Source organism: Scylla paramamosain, chromosome 33 (genome assembly GCF_035594125.1).
Source record: "Scylla paramamosain isolate STU-SP2022 chromosome 33, ASM3559412v1, whole genome shotgun sequence".
Taxonomy (NCBI): Eukaryota; Metazoa; Arthropoda; class Malacostraca; order Decapoda; family Portunidae; genus Scylla; species Scylla paramamosain.
In genome coordinates, this window is record NC_087183.1 from 17,387,631 (window position 1) to 17,407,367 (window position 19,737).

The 19,737-nt window shown below is 42.2% G+C and overlaps 2 protein-coding genes across 3 annotated transcripts in view; one reads left to right on the forward strand and one right to left on the reverse strand.

The window, feature by feature from the left end:
* Window positions 1-36: 36 nt before the first annotated feature.
* LOC135089846 (WD40 repeat-containing protein SMU1-like) lies at window positions 37-6,503 on the reverse strand. Its single transcript, XM_063985971.1, has 11 exons — window positions 6,344-6,503; window positions 5,318-5,528; window positions 5,089-5,189; window positions 4,424-4,626; window positions 3,573-3,767; window positions 3,118-3,248; window positions 2,731-2,858; window positions 2,064-2,165; window positions 1,762-1,948; window positions 1,009-1,167; window positions 37-900 (listed from the first exon to the last, which is right to left on the reverse strand). The coding sequence occupies exons 1-11, from the start codon at window positions 6,367-6,369 to the stop codon at window positions 802-804; spliced, it is 1,542 nt and encodes a 513-aa protein (XP_063842041.1). The 5' UTR covers window positions 6,370-6,503; the 3' UTR covers window positions 37-801.
* A 2,170-nt stretch (window positions 6,504-8,673) lies between these two features.
* Window positions 8,674-19,737, forward strand: part of LOC135089850 (inactive ubiquitin carboxyl-terminal hydrolase MINDY-4B-like) — a 27,287-nt gene continuing 16,223 nt past the window's right edge. The window contains exons 1-2 of one of the 2 annotated variants that reach the window (XM_063985976.1): window positions 8,674-8,868; window positions 14,988-15,109. In XM_063985976.1, coding sequence (XP_063842046.1) covers window positions 15,028-15,109 — 82 coding nt within the window. In that variant the 5' untranslated portion in view covers window positions 8,674-8,868; window positions 14,988-15,027. The remainder of the gene's footprint in view (window positions 8,869-14,987; window positions 15,110-19,737) is intronic. The other variant, XM_063985977.1, reaches the window with a different exon arrangement.

Below are 19,737 nucleotides of genomic sequence, written 5' to 3' on the forward strand. Positions count from 1 at the left end.
TCTAAAGTCCTAGTGGAGAGGTGTTCAAAGGTGTAATGTAAGTGGAGCACACTTTATTCACTTATACTATTTGTAGTCCAAGTCTGGCAGTTCTGTATACAACCCTCACTTCCTGCCAAGAACGACATACAGGTGAGAAATTACACAAAACATTGGTTCAGTACACAAAAGGCAGACCATTAGACACAATAAAACATTCTTTGTCTGAGCAGCTCCTGAAATGCAAGACCTCCATAGCAAGATATGTCCAAACTTATTCCTTATTACAATGCCGCATCTCGGGGTGAGTGTCATACGTGGGGAATCATTTGTACTGTCCTGATGCTGGCTGAAGGGACGACCCAACTATCATAGCCATCATTTTGCTCATTTTCCTACATAATCTTACAAATGCAAAACTTTTATGGCTGAACAAATTACCTAACTTTCACAAGCCATCATTTTCATCTTAGTCTTCTTATTCTAACAATCTTAAATTCAATATACATATAAAAAAGACACATAGCCCCTTATCAAAGCTAAACTGAACAATCTAACTCTTCAGCTATCATTTTCATCTTGATTTTCTTATTCCAACAATCTTACAAACTCAAAACAAATAAAAAAAAGACATAGTTCATTATATATCAAACACCTCAGCCTGAAACACATACACCTCTTACACGATTATATCATCTATACCACTATCTTCACCTCATCATCCACTCAAGCCACCATTCATCACAAGAATGAGATGATACAACACTCCTGCACTCGTCAATATACAGCCAAGCCACCACCTCACCTACTCAGTCCTTAAGTCTAGGGTTTCCACAGCTTCAAGAGTCCCTCCTCACTGTACGTAGCCAGCAGGTTCTGGTGGGGGTGGTGGCACATCCCAATCACTGACTGCTCGTGAACCTGGTGGTGTAGGGTGTGGATTAGATTACATTGTGTGTGACCAGAGACAAGTACACCAAGAAATATATACTTAAACAAAAGCCATTACTAAGCGACCGCAAGTCTTACGTTCAAGGTCCTCTCCAGCTTGCCAGTAGAGGTGGAGAAGCAGTAGAGCACGTGATCCTCACCCACACAGAAGATCCACTCACCCCTCGGAGACACCACACACGCTACAAAGTCACCACCCTCTCGCTTACCAGAAGATAGGGAACGCACTGTCTGGCCCTGGAGATTATAGTGATAAGGGGTGATTAGGATGCAGTACTTGAATCAGTTAGGTTTGTAGAGTTAACTAGCACCCTCACTCTATGTTAAGTTTGCAAGCTAAACTAATGCAAGAGTGCAATGGAATCTTCCCTCTTGTAAACTAAAAACTAATATGCAAAAGTTAACCAGCACTTTTACTCTTTCATCCCTTGTACTAGGAAGCTCTGGAACTCCCTACCTTTTACTGTTTTTCTCAAAGATACAGTACCACACAATCAATCAGGAATTCTATCACTCATTCAACTGCGGTACCTTAGAATCAACCAATCAGTCAGTCAGTCAGTCAGTCAATCTATAAGTCAGTCAGTTGGTCAGTTAGTTGCATTTTAACGTATTTTTATTCTTTCACTCTTTTATTTAGTTTTCTTGCTTTTGCCTGTCTATTTTTTGCTACTTCCCAGATTCAGTTGTATTTTAACTTGTATTTCATTCTTTCACTTTCTTTATTTTATTTTTCTTGCTTTTACCTCTCTCTTTTCATACTTCCCATATTCATGCAATTAATGAGACATGTATTTGCGTATCACCACCTGCCACCAGTCACTCACTCACCTGCATGTTCATAATGGTCACAGTATTGGACCTGTTGCACACAACGATATGGTCAGGGTTCTTGGGCAGGATGTGCACTGAGTATACTGGCAAATCCATGGAGGTCACCCCAGCCAGGGACTTGAAGGTGGCAATGCACTCTGTTGTCTTCACTGACCAGACCTTCACCGTGCCGTCCGATGAGGCGCTGTGACGGATAGGTTAGGTTAAGTTGGGTTAGGTTAGGTTACTGTGGTTCAAAAGTGGTTAAGTTAAGTTTGGTCATTAATATCCACACCTGACCTGGCCCTTTCCTGCCTCACCTGATGATGTTGTGGCCATCCTGGGTGAAGGTGGCCTGGTTCACAAAGGACGAGTGGCCCCTAAACTCCTTCAGTGTCTTGCCAGACTTCAAACCGTGCACTCTGAGAGGGGAATGGAGAAGGTTGGTGGGATTGGTGCTCAGGTTAAGCCAGGAGAGACTGTTCATGTATGATAGGTAACTGGAATAGACTTAGTAAGGCTGTTTGTACTGAATGAATAAGAGGTTTTATAGATTAGATGTGAGAGAAGGGTTGTGAATGGTACATGACTGGAATAGACTCAGTAAATAGTGAGTTAGATGTTTTAAAAGATTAGTTGTGAGAGATTGCTAATGAAAGGTGATGACTGGAATAGACTTGGTAAGAATGTTAGTGTTGAGTGATTGGGGATTTTAAAAGGTGATTACTTAGGTGTCTTAAAAGAATATTTGAGAGGATAACTGTGGATGGTTGGTGACTGGAAAGCACTCAGTAAGTAGATTGTTGGTTAAGGGTCAATAGGTGGTTTTTAAAGAGGATTAATTGTGAGAGAAGTGGTGGTCTGCTGCTATCCCATGAACCTTATCTTGGCCATCCCCTGTAATTCTTAGGGACAGAAATTAGACACAGAGACATAAACAACCAGGTGATGGCAATGATGATTTTGACAAGGTGCACCCAGTCTCACCTCAGAGTGTTGTCAAAGGAGGTGGACATGACCTGGCTGTTGTCCTTGTTGAATGCCAGTGACGTGACCCCCTCGGAGTGTGCCCTCTCCACCTTGCGCAGACACTGGCCTGTGTTGACTCGCCACACCTGAGGGGGCAAACTTGGTGTCAAAGTTTAAAGAACAAGCGCATTAAATAAATCGCACAGTAACAGTGATACAAGGAGGCTTACTGTATACAGTAATCCTTGTTTCCAAGCCTCACACACAGTCTCACAGCACAAGTATATTAATTGTATACAGTAACGAACCTTGCCGAGCCTCACACACAATAATAACAATGCAAGGAAGCTTATCATGAACAGTAATCAACCTTTCTGAGCCTCACACACTTGAGCCTCCCAGTACCTTGACTTGGCCGCCCTGGGAGCCACTGGCCAGCATCTCGGAGTCTCGGCTGAAGGCCAGACTCAGCACGGCTGTCTCCATCATCATGTATGAGTCCTTCTCCTGGTACTTCAAGTCCTTACGAATCTTACCTGAAGGAGGATATCAAGTTAGTGAGTTATTGGAAGTTTTGGTGTAACTTCTCTTAATCTACATCCAGTTATACACACGCATAAACAAATAAATAAATAAATAAATAAACAAACAAAAAGAACACACCCAAGTTTCAAAGACAGGGAGAATCAATGCTACAAAATCACACCATGCACCCCATTCACAAAAAAATAGATAGATAAATGAAATAAATAAATAAATAAATAAATAGACAAATAAATAAATAGATAAATAAATAAATAACAAATAGATAAATAAATAAAATAAAATGAAACCAAACCAAATTAAAAAGCCATTGTTACCAGTTGTGAAATTCCAAACTTCAATGATGCCATCAAAGCTGCCAGTCACCAGGTACTGCCCGTCGGGGCTGAAGTGGGCGCTCTCCACATGTGCCTTCTGCGGGAAGCGGATGAAGCGCGCCTGCTGGGTGGGCACCTTCTCATCCTCCTGCTCCCTCATGGCTGCCTTGCCTCGGAACAAATCAATCTGCGTGCCTGTGTGAACATTAGGTAGTTAGAAGTGGTGTCATGAAGTGTAGTTTTCTTCTTTTCTTCTCTTTCTTTATATGTAAGAAGGGCTCTGTATACTGGTGGTGTTATGATGTCCATTGAATTTTGTGTCTGAATCAAGTGGAAACTGATATATGGAGTAATGAATTGCTGTATACAAAGAGCTCCACAAATACCAAGACGCATTGTGGGTGTGATGAGTGGAGGCAACTGTCAGAGAGTGAGTCTTTTGGTTGAAACATTTTGCAAGTGGTAGTGCTACAAAGACCAGTGAATTTCCTCTCTATAAATCAAATGGATATTAAAACAGAGTAATGAATTGGTCTATACTAAGAGCTCCACAAATACAAGACTAACTGGGGATCTAACAGATAAAGATACACAAACAGCAATCTTTACCAACACCATCACAGCCTCTACACTCATTTCCCTTTGCTAAAATGATAGACAAACCAAAGCCACCTACAACACAAGTAGAAACACAAACAGCAATCTTCACCAATGGCAACACAGCCTCTACACTCATTTCCCTTTCCTAAAACTAGACAAACCAAAGCCGTCCACAACATGAACACAAACAACAATCTCCAATCTACACCAACACCTCCACAGACAACACCCTTCTTTCTTGACACACTGACCAGGTGGAAGGAGACCCTGGTGCTGCTGCCATTTGAGGGCCTGCCCGAGGAGAGCCAGAAGACGGGAGGGAGGGACCACAGACACCTCCCCAGCCAGGGCTGCCGCGATGGCTGCCCGACGCCGCTCCTTGGTCACACCCTCAGGGTACGCCTCTCGTGGGTCAAAGTATGAACGGGCGATGAGGTTCTCCAGGTGTACATATCTGAGGGATTGGGGATGTTCTATGATTGTAAGCTTGTCTTGCGAATTTTTACTTAATTTTTTATCCAATTCTTTGTCCATCCTGCATTCAGAGCTATGAGAATTTCCAGATGGATGCATATGACATATCTTGGTGTGTTATGTGACACACACACACACACACACACACACACACACACACACACACACACACACACACACACACACACACACACAACATGCACATTCTTAGCCTCATCAGCCCCTGGTGGAAAGGGACAGTTTCATGGACCACCCTACTACACCCCAGGAGCTTAGGCATAACACACCCAGCCACACACATCTACAGCAAGGCCCAATAGTATACACTGATTTACCCTTGCCCATTCATAATGAGACTGTTCCCTCCCTGACATGCAGAGTGTTAATAACAGTTACACATAAACCCCAGGACCTCTGTCACTCACAGAGCCCCATGTCTCACCTCTCCGGCATGGTCTGCTTCAGCATGATGAGTGGGTCGGTGTTACGCAGTACAGACTTTGCTGCCCCAAGCTCCCGCAGCTCAATCAGTTCAAGGACAACCTGGCGATGAGGCAGAATGAATACATGGTAGAACTCAACATTTTCACAGACAGAAATAAGTGCATTTACATGTATACACACACTCCTAGTCTTTCAAAGCAAACAAGACCCACATAATCAAGACTTGCCTGTTCGTATAAGTCAATGAGCTTCTTGTCTGGCAGCTTGAGGGTCTGGATGGCCTTCAACACAGTGTCCCAGTGACCCTGGTTGATGTCCGCCATGAAGCTCTCCACTGAGTCCACCGTGTTGAGGGTGATGGATGTCTCCTCCTGCAGGGCTCGCAGCGTGCGGCCCAGGTTGTTCTCCTTCAGGTACTGCTGGATCAGACGGATCACACTGCAAGGCATTAAGTTAAGTTAGATTAGGCCAGAAAGCTCCCCAGTTTTCAAAATATGACATCTCATCTTTAGAATTTTCATGGACGTCAAAATTTGGCATAATTTTGGCTTCCCCACTCTAACACCCTGCTTTTCCACCAGGTTCCCAAGCTTGCTGGGGACAGAGAAAGAGGAAAAGAAGATAGAATGTACTGTCTTAAACTGCAATTCTACTGGTTAGGATAGCACAGCAGGGGGATATGAGGGGCCAGAACACCCAGTTAGCATGATAAGTGACTTCAAAGTTAGTGGGGGTATGGGGGAGGCAGATACTCCCAGTTTGTGGACTATTTTTAAGGGATTTCCCCCAAAACCAGTGTTTTCTCCTTAGACTTTTCAGATTTCCCAAATTTGGCCTATTTCAGCCTACCCCAACCCACCACCCCATTTTCTCACCAGGTCCCCAAGTTTGCTTGTCCTGGAGAGGGGCGCCAATGCAATACATAAAGAGTTGCTATTGGTCAGATTCATCTCCCTTCATTGTACAGATCAAGATTTAAAAAAGCATCATGGTTTTGCCAAGAAATAAATCATAAGCATCTTGAAATTGACAGGTTATTGTTAATTACACAATACCAAACATTTATATTCCTACACACATTATTCCTAACCATCACTGCCACACACACACGCACACACACATTCCTAACCATTACACTACTACACACACACACACACACACACACACACCACTCCGTTACCACACATCTCATCACCACCCGCTGCTCTCACCACATCCCTCTCACGTCTGACAACCACATCACAGGTACTCACTCCGCTGATTCTATTTCTATGGACATGGTGAGGGATTAATGCTACGCCCGCCCTTCCTCGGCCTCTTCTGCTTCACATCAACAAACAATCTTGATCTTAGGAGTTTCGCGCACCACGCCAGCAGGTTACCTCAGCGTGAAAGTTCTAAGCTTTGTATCGGCTCATAACTTCCTCTTGATATATCCAGATAAATGTAGATGTAGTTTTGAGCCTTGGTCTTTGCAACGGTAGCTCCAATTTCTACCTTCTCTCACCCCTATTCTGTCCACCTCCCTAATGCAAGAGTTAACCAGTATTTTTAATCATTCATCCCTTTCTCTGGTAAACTCTGGGATTTCCTGTCTGCCTCTGCACTTCCTCCTTCCTATATGTTACGGAACCAGGAGGGATCTTATCACACGCCTCCACGTGGCTCAGGTAGCCCAGCCCCAGTAGGCACGAATCTTACATTGCAGCCAACATATACAGGCAGACGTTTAGTCGCCGCGCCTACCGTCAGATTCAATCACACTGGTCCCCTTACAGGCATACAGTCCTCAGTGACGCCACAAAGCTGTTGCCCCAATTTGTTAATACCACCAGCTGATAATAAGTCTTCACGGACGAAAGTTTTCTCAGCTCCTGCGTCCACCACCATGTCCACTGGGTGTCCATGGATGTTTCCTGCCACTGCCATGGTTACGGACGCCGCCGCCTTTCGACACCTTACATATTTTGAGGCATCTTGGCTCTTAGCTGGGTGGCTGCCCCTGCTCCCAACTGGGCCAGGTTTCTCCAAAGGCCCAGCAGCACGGCTTGAATGTGGGACTGCGGTGATCCTCCATAGAGCGAGAACGGCGTCTACATTGGCACTTTTTGTGCCCTGTCTGCTTCTGTAAGCTCCACGGCCCATACGCTTATATCGGCCTCCCGGCCATCTCCGCAACAATAATAATATAAAAGAACGGGCACAGGCCTACATCACACAATTTACAGTGATTCATGTGCTGAAGAGAGAGAGAGAGAGAGAGAGAGAGAGAGAGAGAGAGAGAGAGAGAGACATTAATTAAGTTTTCTAACGCCTAATTTATTTTTATTCTGTCAAAATAATAAAACATCGTCTAACAGGTCCTTACTTCCCCCCATCAAAACTACGAAATAATTATGTCTTGTTTCACTAGGAACTTAACAATTATAAATATCTATCTATCTATCTATGCAACCATCTACCTACCTATCCACTACCCCCCTCCCTACCTCCCTCCCTCTCAAACCCACCAGTCTACCTACCCATGCACCCAACACACCTTCCCACTTACCAACACCTATCTTTTCATCTAATCTAATGTAAGGCCACGCCGGGTCGTTTCGTGACCCAGTATCGCCCCAGGTGTGTTCCGGGCAGACGGGGAAGAGGAGAAGGTGAAGCGAGAATAATGACAGAAAACACACAGCGAGAAAATACAGATTGTTTGTGGGCTTGTCAGGGAAGGCCGGATATTATTTGCTCTTATATTTTTCCTCTGCACGAGCGTGACAGCATGGGAAGCGGGTAATGAGGCGGAAATGTAGTAATCTATTTGTGTTATCGTTCGTGGGAGAAATTACGAAGGAAGAAATGGGGAAAAAGTGATGGTATGTGGTGGTGGTAGTGGTGGTGGTGGTAGTAGTAGTAGTAGTAGTAGTAGTAATAATAATAATAATAATAATAATAATAATAATAATAATAATAATAATAATAGAGAGAAATGACGAGGTAAATAAGAAATGACGCTCTTATTTCTGACTCTCTCTCTCTCTCTCTCTCTCTCACGAAGGCTGAACGAAAGGTGTCATTATGTATTTGATTGTTCCATTTTTTTTTATTACCCTTAATCAGATGGGAGACCACGTGACACACACACACACACACACACGTGACCATCCCAGCGGTCCTATGTTAACAAGAGCTGTCAGTCATGTGTGTGTGTGTGTGTGTGTGTGTGTTGAGAGGTCAAGTGTGGTGACCTCACACGCCACCACGGTATACACACACACACACACACACACACACACACACACACACACACGCAAGCAAATAAGCAAATTTCCCATACGTACCTTTGAGAATTAAAAAAGAAAAGAGAAAGAGAAAGATAAGGAAAATATAAAATATAACACGTCTCTCTCTCTCTCTCTCTCTCTCTCTCTCTCTCTCTCTCTCTCTCTCGTATATCAGATTAATCATTTCCACCAGAGGAGCAAACAGAAACACAACAAAATATTTCACGAGAGCAAAATCACGTAAAGAAAACGGAAGCCTGGGAGGAGGGCCTGAGGTAAACTGGGCGAGGCTGAGAGGGGGTCACTGGTAGGGGGCCCTGATTCACGCTACACACTCGTGACGCTCGCAGGCAGGCAGAGTGGCGGCGGACACGAGTGAGGGAGTATATATCTTCTCTCCCTCCACCGCCCGGAGCACTGGCTGGCCTGGAGACGAGCTGGCGAACGTGTGTGTAGTGCTGTGCTGGTAGCGTTCTTCTCTCCCTACTTCTCTCCTGTCTTAGGTAAGTGTGGGTTAGATGGTGAGTTTCTTTGTGGTGTGGCGTGGTTTTATTTTTCTTGCTGGCTTTCTTTTGTTTTCCGGATTCTTAGGAGTTTTTGTGCGTTTTTCTCTATCGTTTCACTTATTTTTCTATTTTTATTTTATTAGAGAGAGAGTAGACAGGATTAAAAAAAAAACATTCAATAAAATAACCCAAGGAATATCATATACTATACATGTCACTCACGCATTGATGAATTACTTCTTCTATCTTAATAGTTATACAAGAATATGAATTGGAGTTTTCATGTCATACTGTAGTACATGTCACTAATTCACATTGCTAAATTAGAACATAAAAAAGAACATAACAAAATAAGGACAGCTGCAAGAAGCCACCAGGCCTACACGTGGCAGTCCCTATATGAAACATGCCTGCCTCTTTCCACATGTCATCCTCCTCCATAAATTTGTCTAATCTTTTAAAGCCTCCTGATAAGTTAACATAATATGAGAATCAATTTCTTCCTACTTCATTCCTACATCTAACTAAACTGCTTCTATATTTTCACAAGTATGCAGGAATTTGTCAACCTGATTGCTGAGTTTATTAATCTACCACTCTATATGAAAACCAATTCCTTCCTACCTCATTTTTAAACCTAACGAAACTGCTCCTCTCTTCACAAGTATGCTAGATTAAGAATTATCGTACACGTGCTGTCCCCTTTAGTACACGAAAGATTACACGTTTAATGCCTTGATTTATTCGCTATTACCTCAAGAGTAGTGTTTGCCTTGGCCCTGCGTGTGAGAGTGTGAGTGGGGGAGAGGGAGAGGGAGGGAGGGTCGTGGTACATGCAGAAGAGCAACAGTGTGTTCTTGAGTTTCGTGTTCAGAGTCTCGTGTTCTCCTTATGTTGTGTTTGTCCGCGTGGGAGTTTGTGATATCGATTCTGTTTCCTATGAATGTCTATTGGTGTGGCCAGTGAATGCCTTCGTGGAGGATTAAGGGTCTTGATTCTTTCGCTTATTGAGATTCTTAAAGCTTTTGATTCTTGTTCTTATATCTAAAGGGTTTCAATTCTTTCCAATATAGTCATGGAATTCTCAACGGTTTTCGATTTTCTTACTTATAGTCAATGAATTTTTAAAGGTTTTGTTCTTGGGCTTCTTAAGGGTTTTGATTTATCTCCTTATGGAATTCTTAAGGGTTTCAATTCTCTCTCCTTTATAGTCATGGAATTCTCAACGGTTTTCGATTTTCTTACTTATAGTCACTGAAGTTTTAAAGGTTTTGTTCTTGGGATTCTTAAGGGTTTTGATTTATCTCCTTATGTAATTCTTAAGGGTTTCAATTCTCTCTCCTTTATAGTCATGGAATTCCCAAAGGTTTATGACTCTCTTACTTATATTCACATGATTTTTAAAGGTTTTGTTCTTGGAATTCTTAAAGTTTTTGGTTCTCCTTATAGTTATGATTTTTTTTTTTAGGTTTTCCTCCTTATGAGACTGAAAACTGAAACTAAATCAGTCTAACTTAGCCTATCTTATCTAGCGTGACCTATTCTAACCTACCTTAAACTAACCTAACCTTATACTACCTCTTCCTCTTCCTCTTCCTTCCCTTCTTCTTACTCTCTCAGTTTAATTCCTATTACTTCCTCCTCTTCCCTTCTTCTCTTCCCCTTCTTCCTCCTCATTCTCCTCTACTTCCTCTTCCTCTCTCAGTCTGATATATCCCAGAACCTCCTCCTTCTCCTCTTCCTCTATCTCCTCTTCTCTCAGTCTAATTCCCACTACCTCCTCCTTCTCTTCCTCCTCTTCTTCCTCGTCCTCCTCTTCTTCCTCGTCCTCCTATTTCTCCTCCTCTTCCTTCTGCTTCTCCTGTTTCCTTCTCCTCGTCCTCCTCCTCTCTCAGTGTAACATATCCCACTGCCTCCTCTCCTCCTCCTCCTCCTCCTCCTCCTCCTCCTCCTCCTCCTCCTCCTCCTCCTCATCCTCATCCTCCTCCTCCTTCTCCTAGCTCCTCCACCACCTCCTTTGTTCCAGTAGTAGGCAAAGAAACAAATCACTCCCGAACGCTGGAAAAGTGACGCCTGGAAGGAATGTGTGACGGTGACGCTCGTGTTAGTAAACCATTGTGACGGGATGGCCAAATTCTGAACCCCACTGATGAAGATCCCGACCTGCACGCCTCGCCTCGCCTCGCCAAGACACAAATACACAGACGTACAGCCACGCTATAGAAACACAGTCGCCCGTCACAGCCACAGAGACGCCGCCACGGGCACAGAAACACACAGCCGCTGCCCCTCGCTGTGGTTGTGGTTGTGGTGGTGGTTGTAGTGGTATTGGTAATTGAGTTTGGTTTTATTTTGATTGTAACGCGTTTATTTTCTTTGTTTCTCGTGTTTTTTTTTTTTTCTCTCTCTCTCTTTTGTTTCTGTTTTTGATTTCTTCTTCTTTCGTCTTTTTCTTTCTTTAATTTCTCTCTCTTGTTCTTTTCTTCTTGTTCATGTTCCTTCTTGTTCCCGAGATAAGAAGGAGATACAGTTGCCAGAGAGAGAGAGAGAGAGAGAGAGAGCAGCCGACTGACCAACCGAGCAAATTCCACAAACATTTTCTCAGTTTAAACGTAACAATTTCCACTCGGGGGCTACAGAAATATAGTCGAGACACTTGAGGCAAAGGGCAAATATTTCCTTAACATCTGGAGGGCAAGAACTGAAGGACACACGAATATTAAACCCAAACACGCGAGATTATCATAATGACATCCCTTACTCGCTGAAAAACCGCCCAAAAACCGCTGAATACCTTGATACCAGCCCAAAAGAAGCCCAATACCTTAATAACAGTCCAAATACTAGCCCAAAAGCATGACAAGCTCCAAAACTAGCCCAACAGCGTAAGACCAGACCAAAATCAGATAAAATAAAAATCCAGCCTTTCCAGTCCAAAAAATTCCAGTCATTCCAGTCATTTTAGTCATTCCAGGTAGATAATTCCAGTCACTCAGTCCACCTTTCCATCGTTTCCTGTTCCTTCACACGCACGCAGATCAATGGTGACCTTGAAACCAACGGCTCAATATGAAACACGCCCACTCCCCTTCCCACGCCCATCCACCCACGCCCATGTCAATTACTGGCTCTTATTCTTTCCCTTCTTTCTGAGTGCCCCTTCCATGCCCTCACTCTCCTTGTCCTTCTTCATTGGGGAGTTTTAAAAGTGAATAAATTTGTGGAGGGGGGTGACAGGTGGAAGCAGGTGTGTTTCCTACAGGGACTGCCACGCATAGGCCTGATGGCTTCTTGCAGCTTCCCTTATTTTTTTATGTTCTTATTTTACTAACCTAGCTTAACTTAGCCTATTCTAGGTTACGGGAACTAACCTAACGTAACCTTGTCTAAGCTAATATAATGTAACCCAGCTTAAGCCTGACCTAACCTCACCTAACTTAACATATCATATCCTAACCTAACAACCTAACCTAAGCTAGCCATACCTAACCTACCATAACTCAGCCTAACTCAATCTAGCTCTACGACTAACCTAATCTAACCATACCTAACCGAACCTAAGTTACCCTAATCTAACTTAACTAATCTAACCTAGCTTCACCTAACCTAGCCTGCATTACTGTAACAACATAACCTACCGTAACTTAAAACCTAACTTAACCTGACTTACCAACCTAGCCATACTCAACCTAGCCTAACCTAACTTAACCTGAATCACCTCTCTCTCTCTCTCTCTCTCTCTCTCTCTCTCTCTCTCTCTCTCTCTCTCTCTCTCTCTCTCTCCTCCCTGATATTTGGCGGCCCTGCAGAAAAGTTTAATTACCAACCAGTAAATTAAGGAACATAACATAAATAATACAATAATAATGAATAAGAGGATGAGAGAACAATGAATAAACACTGGGAAATACATAAGAGGATGAAAGAGTAATGAGTAAACAGTGAAATATTGCACACACGTATAATTAGGAATGTTTATAATGGTTGTTTAATTGTTGCTTGTCATCATTAGTATCTTTGCTGTTTGTTTAAGTTGGTTTTGTTACTGGGAGGAAGATAGAGATGGATCAGGTTAGGTTAGGTTAGGTTAGATTAAGTTCTTAGTTGTTATGAGAGAGAGAGAGAGAGAGAGAGAGAGAGAGAGAGAGAGAGAGAGAGAGAGAGAGAGAGAGAGAGAGAGAGAGAGAGAGAGAGAGATGAGTAGCAAAGAAATAAGAAAAAAAGAAAAAGAAAACAGACAAGTATATAGACAGCAGCAATCAAACTTAAAACAAAGAAGTACAAATAAAAACAAACACTGAAAAAGAACCAACATGAATTTACGCTACGTTAAGTCAACTAAAATTACGCTAAAGTCAGACAAAGTTAAGTTCACCTCACACACACACACACACACACACACACACACACACACACACACACACACACGATGAGCCACCCACCAAAGGGCTACACAGGATCTGAAACGCTACCATAATCCCTAAATCTGTTTGTGGGTGTGTGTTGTCGGATCCAACCCTTTATACTCGACACACAAGCTCCTTCCTTTGTTTTGAAGCGAGAACAAAGCGGAGCAAGCATAAAAAACGAAAAAAGACATAATAAGGAGGGTTTTTACAGCGCCATTTAATCTGTACGAGTCAAGGAAGGGAGAAAGGGAGGATATTAACGCAGGAGAAAAGATGGGTATTCCACAACACCTGCGCCGCATCTCCACTACATTCCAAAGACTCTAGTTGAAGCGACACGAATTTTTAAGGGTGTTTTTAAGGTTCTAGTGACATATTAACAAGACTCGTACATTATTAACAGGAGAAATAGTCTTGAGAAACCAGTCAGTCATCCCTGTGGCCTTTAAAAATTGTTGTGGTGAGAGGGCGAAGCGTTACTGAACACGGGACCAACTGTGACGCCGTGACGGGAAAAGTGAACTACCCCCGTCACTTTAGGTGGGCGTAATGCAACGTGATTGGATGATTAGCGTGATTAAAAGGTGTTACAGAGGGTGGAGGTGGAGGAAGAGAAGGTGGTGGTGGTGGTGGTGGTGGTGGTAGTGATAGAAAAGGTTTAGTTGTTCATTCTTTCTGTAATATTTCGCTGACTTCTCTTCCTCCTCCTCCTCCTCCTCCTCCTCCTCCTCCTCCTCCTCCTTCTCCTCCTCCTCCTCCGTCGTATCCTCCTTCAGTTCTGTGTTAAATCCTAAATTTATTGGCGTGCTTAGTAAGTGAGGGTGATTCCTCCTCCTCCTCCTCCTCCTCCTTCTCTTCCTCCTCCTCCTCCTCCTCCTCCTCCTCCTTTGTCTTTTTTTAATCTCTTCCTTATGCACTTGTTTTCTCCTGTTCTTTCTTCCTGCATGCCTTGTCTTTTATCCTATTTTTTCTCCTCCTCCTTCTTCCTCCTCGTTCTTTGTCTAGTTTTTAATTTACCTTCTTCCTTTCTTGCATTCTTCTTTCCATTTACTTCCTTTTTTCTTCTTCTTTCTTCGTGTTCTTCCTCTTTTGTCTTGCTTCTTATTATCTCTCTCTCTCTCTCTCTCTCTCTCTCTCTCTCTCTCTCTCTCTCTCTCTCTCTCCTCTCTCTCTCTCTCTCTCTCTCTCTCTTCTGTCCTTTATTCCTTCCTTCCTCCTCTTTCTTTATCATTCCAGGCATTTTTCTCTCTTCTTTTTCTTTTCTTTACAAATTTCATATCAAACACAGACCCACTTATTCTTTAGATCGTGGCACGCTCTCTCTCTCTCTCTCTCTCTCTCTCTCTCTCTCTCTCTCTCTCTCTCTCTCTCTCTCCTCTCTCTCTCTCTCTCTCTCCTCTCTCTCTCTCTCTCTCTCTCTATCTATCTATCTATCTATCTATCTATCTTTTCCTTTCTTTTTCTCTTATTCTCTTTTATAATTTTCCTTCTCCATTTTTCATTCTCTCTTTCCCCCTTTTCTTCTATTCTCTTCCTTCTTTCATGTCCTTTTCTTCACACATCTCTTCCTCTTTTCACTCTCTATGACTCTTTCTTCAGTTCTTTCCCCCTATGCATTCTTCATCTCCTTCCTATCGTTCTTCTCTTTCATTTTTCACATCTACTCTTACACACATAACCATCCCTTTCTCTCTCTCTCTTTACCAGAAACTCACGCCCCTCCTGAAGACGCAGAAGGGGCGGCAGGATGAAGGCGATGGCGGCCGCAGGAGGCTTCCAGGACTCGGTGAAGAGGGTGATGACAGCGAGGACCTTGGGAAAGAAGACTGGTAATTATGTTTGCTAACCTTTGCCTCTGGAAATATTGGCGAAGGAAAATGCATGTGTGTTTATGGTTGGTATTCTGAAACACTTTGGTTCCTCCCTCTCTCTCTCCCTCTGTCTCTCTGTCTCTTTCTCTCCGTCCACGACTATTTTCAAAGGCCACAGAGATGACTGTCAGGGTTCTCAAGAGTGTTCCTGCTGCTAATAATGTAGAAATCTTGTTCATCTGTTACTAGAACCATAAAAACGTCCTTGAAAATTTGTGTAGTTTCAACTAGAGAGCCTTTTGAAAGTAGTGGTGTGGCGCAGAAGTGTTTCAGAATATGGTTCTGTGTGTGTGTGTATGTGTGTGTGTGTGTGTGTGTGTGTGGTAAAGAGATGGTATGTGTTTGCGTGTGTTTTGTGGTAAGGGAGGGGCTTCTGTGTGTGTGTGTGTGTGTGTGTGTGTGTGTGTGTGGTTAGGTCACGCAAACAGCTTATGAGGTCAATGTGTTACAATAGCCTCTTCAAACACACACACATACACACACACACACACACACACACACACACACACACACACACACACACACACACATAGACATAGACACACACACACACACACACACACACACACACACACACACACACACACACACACACACACACACACACACACACACACACACACACACACACACTCACACACACACAAGCACACAAAAGAACACGCATCTACCCAGAAAAAAAAATAATAACAATAATAACAAAAATAACCTTGAAAAAGAAGAAAAAAGAGGCAGAAAGAGAGAAAGAAGTGTTTTATCTCTCTTGTGAAAATTCCGTGACTTTCCTTCACATTTCCCTGGCAAATTTGGGGCGAGTCAAAGGGTTTAAAAGGGGGAAACAAACAAAGGGAAACAAACACTGAAATAACAGGAAAGAAAGGCAGGGTAAATATTAAGTGTCACGACTTCTGGTAAAGGTTACAAAGGACAGTGCTGCCTCTTCCGCTGAGTGGCTACCGAGAGGCCACCACCAGCACCACCACCACCACCACCACCACCATTACTACTACTACTACTACTACTACTACTACTACGCTTGAAAGGCTATAAAATGATAAAATTATGACTCGTAAGGACTGACTGACTAACTGACTGACTGACTGATAGCTAACTGACTGACTGCTTGGGTGACTGACTATGTGGTTGACTGAATGACTAACTGAATGACTGGAAGACTGACTGGCTGACTAACTGACTGACTGAGTGACCGACTGAGTGACTGACTAACTTAATCTGGAAATAAAAGAGAGAGAAAATGTTTGCAAGAATAATGAAATAGATATAAACGTGTGTGTGTGTGTGTGTGTGTGTGTGTGTGTGTGTGTGTGTGTGTGTGTGTGTGTGTGTGTGTGTGTGTGTGTGTGTCAACTTCATAATCCTCAAACATGTACAAATTTAGCATAATGACTGTTGAATTCCGAGCGAGGAACTAAATATAGCTTAGAATCGATGCACCAACAGGTGTAAAGAACACTTGTAGCGAACAGGTGAAGGTGTGGCGCGCAGAATGCCTTGTCAAAACACAGGCACCAGTTCAGTCAAAAGAATATGCGTAGTAAAAAAAGAAGAAAAACAAAAGAAATAAAAGAAAAAATAAAGGATAGGGAAAAAGACAAAGAAAAAGAAGAAATTTGTATGCTCAGTGAAAAGTGTTGTACGTCGGTCAAAAATATGATGCATAGTTAAGAAAATTTGTACGTTCAGTGAAAAATTAACGTACTTAAGTAAAAATGATGATGTGTAGTTAGAAATTACATACGCTCAGTGAAAGGTTATCGTACATCAGTCAGGAATATCGTGTAAGACTTCAAAGAAACATCATAGACTTATTGACAATCATTGTACGTCGGTGGAAACACATCATACTAGACTGAAAATTATCGTAAGTTGAAAAAAAATATTGCACATTAGTAAATAAACATCATACACCAGTAAAAAAAAAAAAACATATAAGAAATCTGCCAATGCATCATTTCCAACACAATAACAACGAAAATATACACGCATAACCCATACATTTCATAACCACCTATAGAAACCCACACAAACATCCCTACCCTATACTAAAACCTCAAAAAAAAAAATAAATAAGGACAAGACGGAGTGATTTGAGTGCACATCCTCCTCCTCTCGCATCCAAAACAGCACTAAAGATGGTTCTCAGTTCATCTCACTTAAAGAGCATTCCATTAACAAGGCACAGGAACAAAGGGTTTCCGTGCAACTCCCAACAATTACTGGGCCACGGGAAGGAAAGAAGCTCTATATATACACACACGGGGACAGACGCACGCATTATATAAGGTCAGGACGAAGGTATGCAGGGAAAATGACCCATTGACGTTGTAAAAAATGATTGATGATAATAATGGGATCTAATTTGCTTCCTCACTAGTGCATTTTGGTCTGAGTTTTTGATGCTCTTATTTATTTATTTATTTTTTTTTTGTTTGTTTGTTTGTTTCGTGGGGGAGTAAATGACATGACAGTGAATGGTAATGATAGTGGTGTTGATTTTGATTGGTTTTTGCTTGTTTTGTTTTTCTCTTTATTTTGGTTCTTTCCTGTTTTTGTTTTTTCTTCTTATTTCCTAACTTTTCCTATGTTTTCTCTTCGTTTCATCTTGTTGCTTTCCACTGAGGAGTTTCTAGTGTTCAGCTCTTCCTTTCGGTCTTGCCACAGCCCCATGCACTTCCAAGAGCCACAATGGTCTCCTTTCCTTTCCCTCATTTCTTCCGCCCTATCCTGTTACTCACTACTGGACGGAAGGTTCAAAACAAGTATTCCGTTTGGGCTAATCACAGAAACACCAACATTTCACAAAATTTGAACTTTCTGGCAGCTACTTCAGATCGTATCCAAAATCTCTTACGAAGTTCCATACACCTTACATAGCTTAACCTAACGTAACGTAACCTCTGGATCCACACACCTTTCACCGTCTGTATATATATTTTTTTCTATTTCTACTGGTCTCTCTCACGATGACTGCCACGTGTCTTGCCTATCCCTTCCCGTCTCGTGTCTCGCTCACGTGTTTAGTAGAAAAAGATAAAAATACAACACAAACACAGTATATAAATAAAAAAAAAAAAAAAAGAAAGGGGACATTTGGATTAGCCACTGATGCACGAACCGTTTTCTGTGACTTTGGGGGGACTTATGAAAATTGGTTAAGAATGTATAAAAGGGTACTTAGAAATGAGACTGTGAATTTGTGAATAAATGTGTGAAAATGAAGTGTTAAGTTCAAAGAAAGAGATATCTTTAAACGGTATTTTGGATATGAGAAGAAGGGAAAGATTGACAAATATATGAACGAAACAAGAAATTCATATGTTTCATGTCCAAAATGGAAAGAAAAAAAAGAGAGAAGAAAAAAAAGAAAGAATGACAGGGATAACAACTTAGCAATCACGAAACAAACAAACAAAAAACGAAAAATAAAGAAAATTAAACGGAAATAAGAATGAAACAACAAATTAATGTCAAGAAAAATGAAGAAATGAAAATTTAAGAAAAGAAAGAAAACAAGATACGATAAAACAACAAAATAAAAAGAGAAAAAAGGAAAAATGAAAATAAAGAAGAAAACAATAAGATAAAAGAAGAAAAGGCACAAGAAGGATGGCATAAATAAGAGAGAAGCAATTACGAATCGCTGATAAATTAAAAATAAACCAGAAGATTATGACAAAGATGAAGATAAAATAGAAATTAACGATGATGAAGATGGAGAAGAAGATGGAGGAAGAAGAGGAAGAAAAAGATGAAGAGGAGGAGGAGGAGGAGGAGGAGGAGGAGGAGGAGATAGAGGAGAAAAATAGATATATAACGATGACGAAGATAAATGGGAAGGAGGAAGAGGAAGAGGAGGAGGAGGAGGAGGAGGAGCAGAAGGAGGAGAGAAGAACAGTAATAGATAAAATAACAATGATGAAAACGAATGAAGACTAAGAGGAAAGGAGAAAGAAGAGTAGGAAGGAGGAGGAGGAGGAGGAGGAGGAGGAGGACGAGGAGGACGAGGAGGAGGGTTAATAAATAAAATCACACGGAATTAAACACCTAAGGGGAAAAAAGGGGAAAAAAAAAACCTCTTCTTTGGTGACCATGAGTAATGTTGAAAATTCACGAGAAGAGGAGGAGAAGGAGGAAGAGGAGGAGGAGGAGGAGAAGGAGGAGGAGAAGGAGGAGGAGGAGGAGGAGGAGGGTTCTTGTAAAAACTGATCTTCCTCGTATCTGTGAAGACGAGGAGAATCGATGAGGTGTGACAGTAACCTCCTCCTCCTCCTCCTCCTCCTCCTCCTCTTCCTCCTCCTCCTCTCCTTCTTCCTCCTCCTCCTCCTCCTCCTCCAATTCCTCCATATCCTTATCTTCTTCTCCTACTGTCCTTTCATTTATCCTTCTTTACCTTCACATCCACTTTCATTCCTCTTCCTCCTCTTCCTGCTCTTCCTCCTCCTTCTCCTCCTCCTTCTCTTTATCTTCCTTTTCTTTCTGTCCTTTTTTCTTCCTTATTCCCTTTTACTCACACATCTTTCATTCTTCCTCCTCCTCCTCTTCCTCCTCCTCCTCCTCCTCTTTCT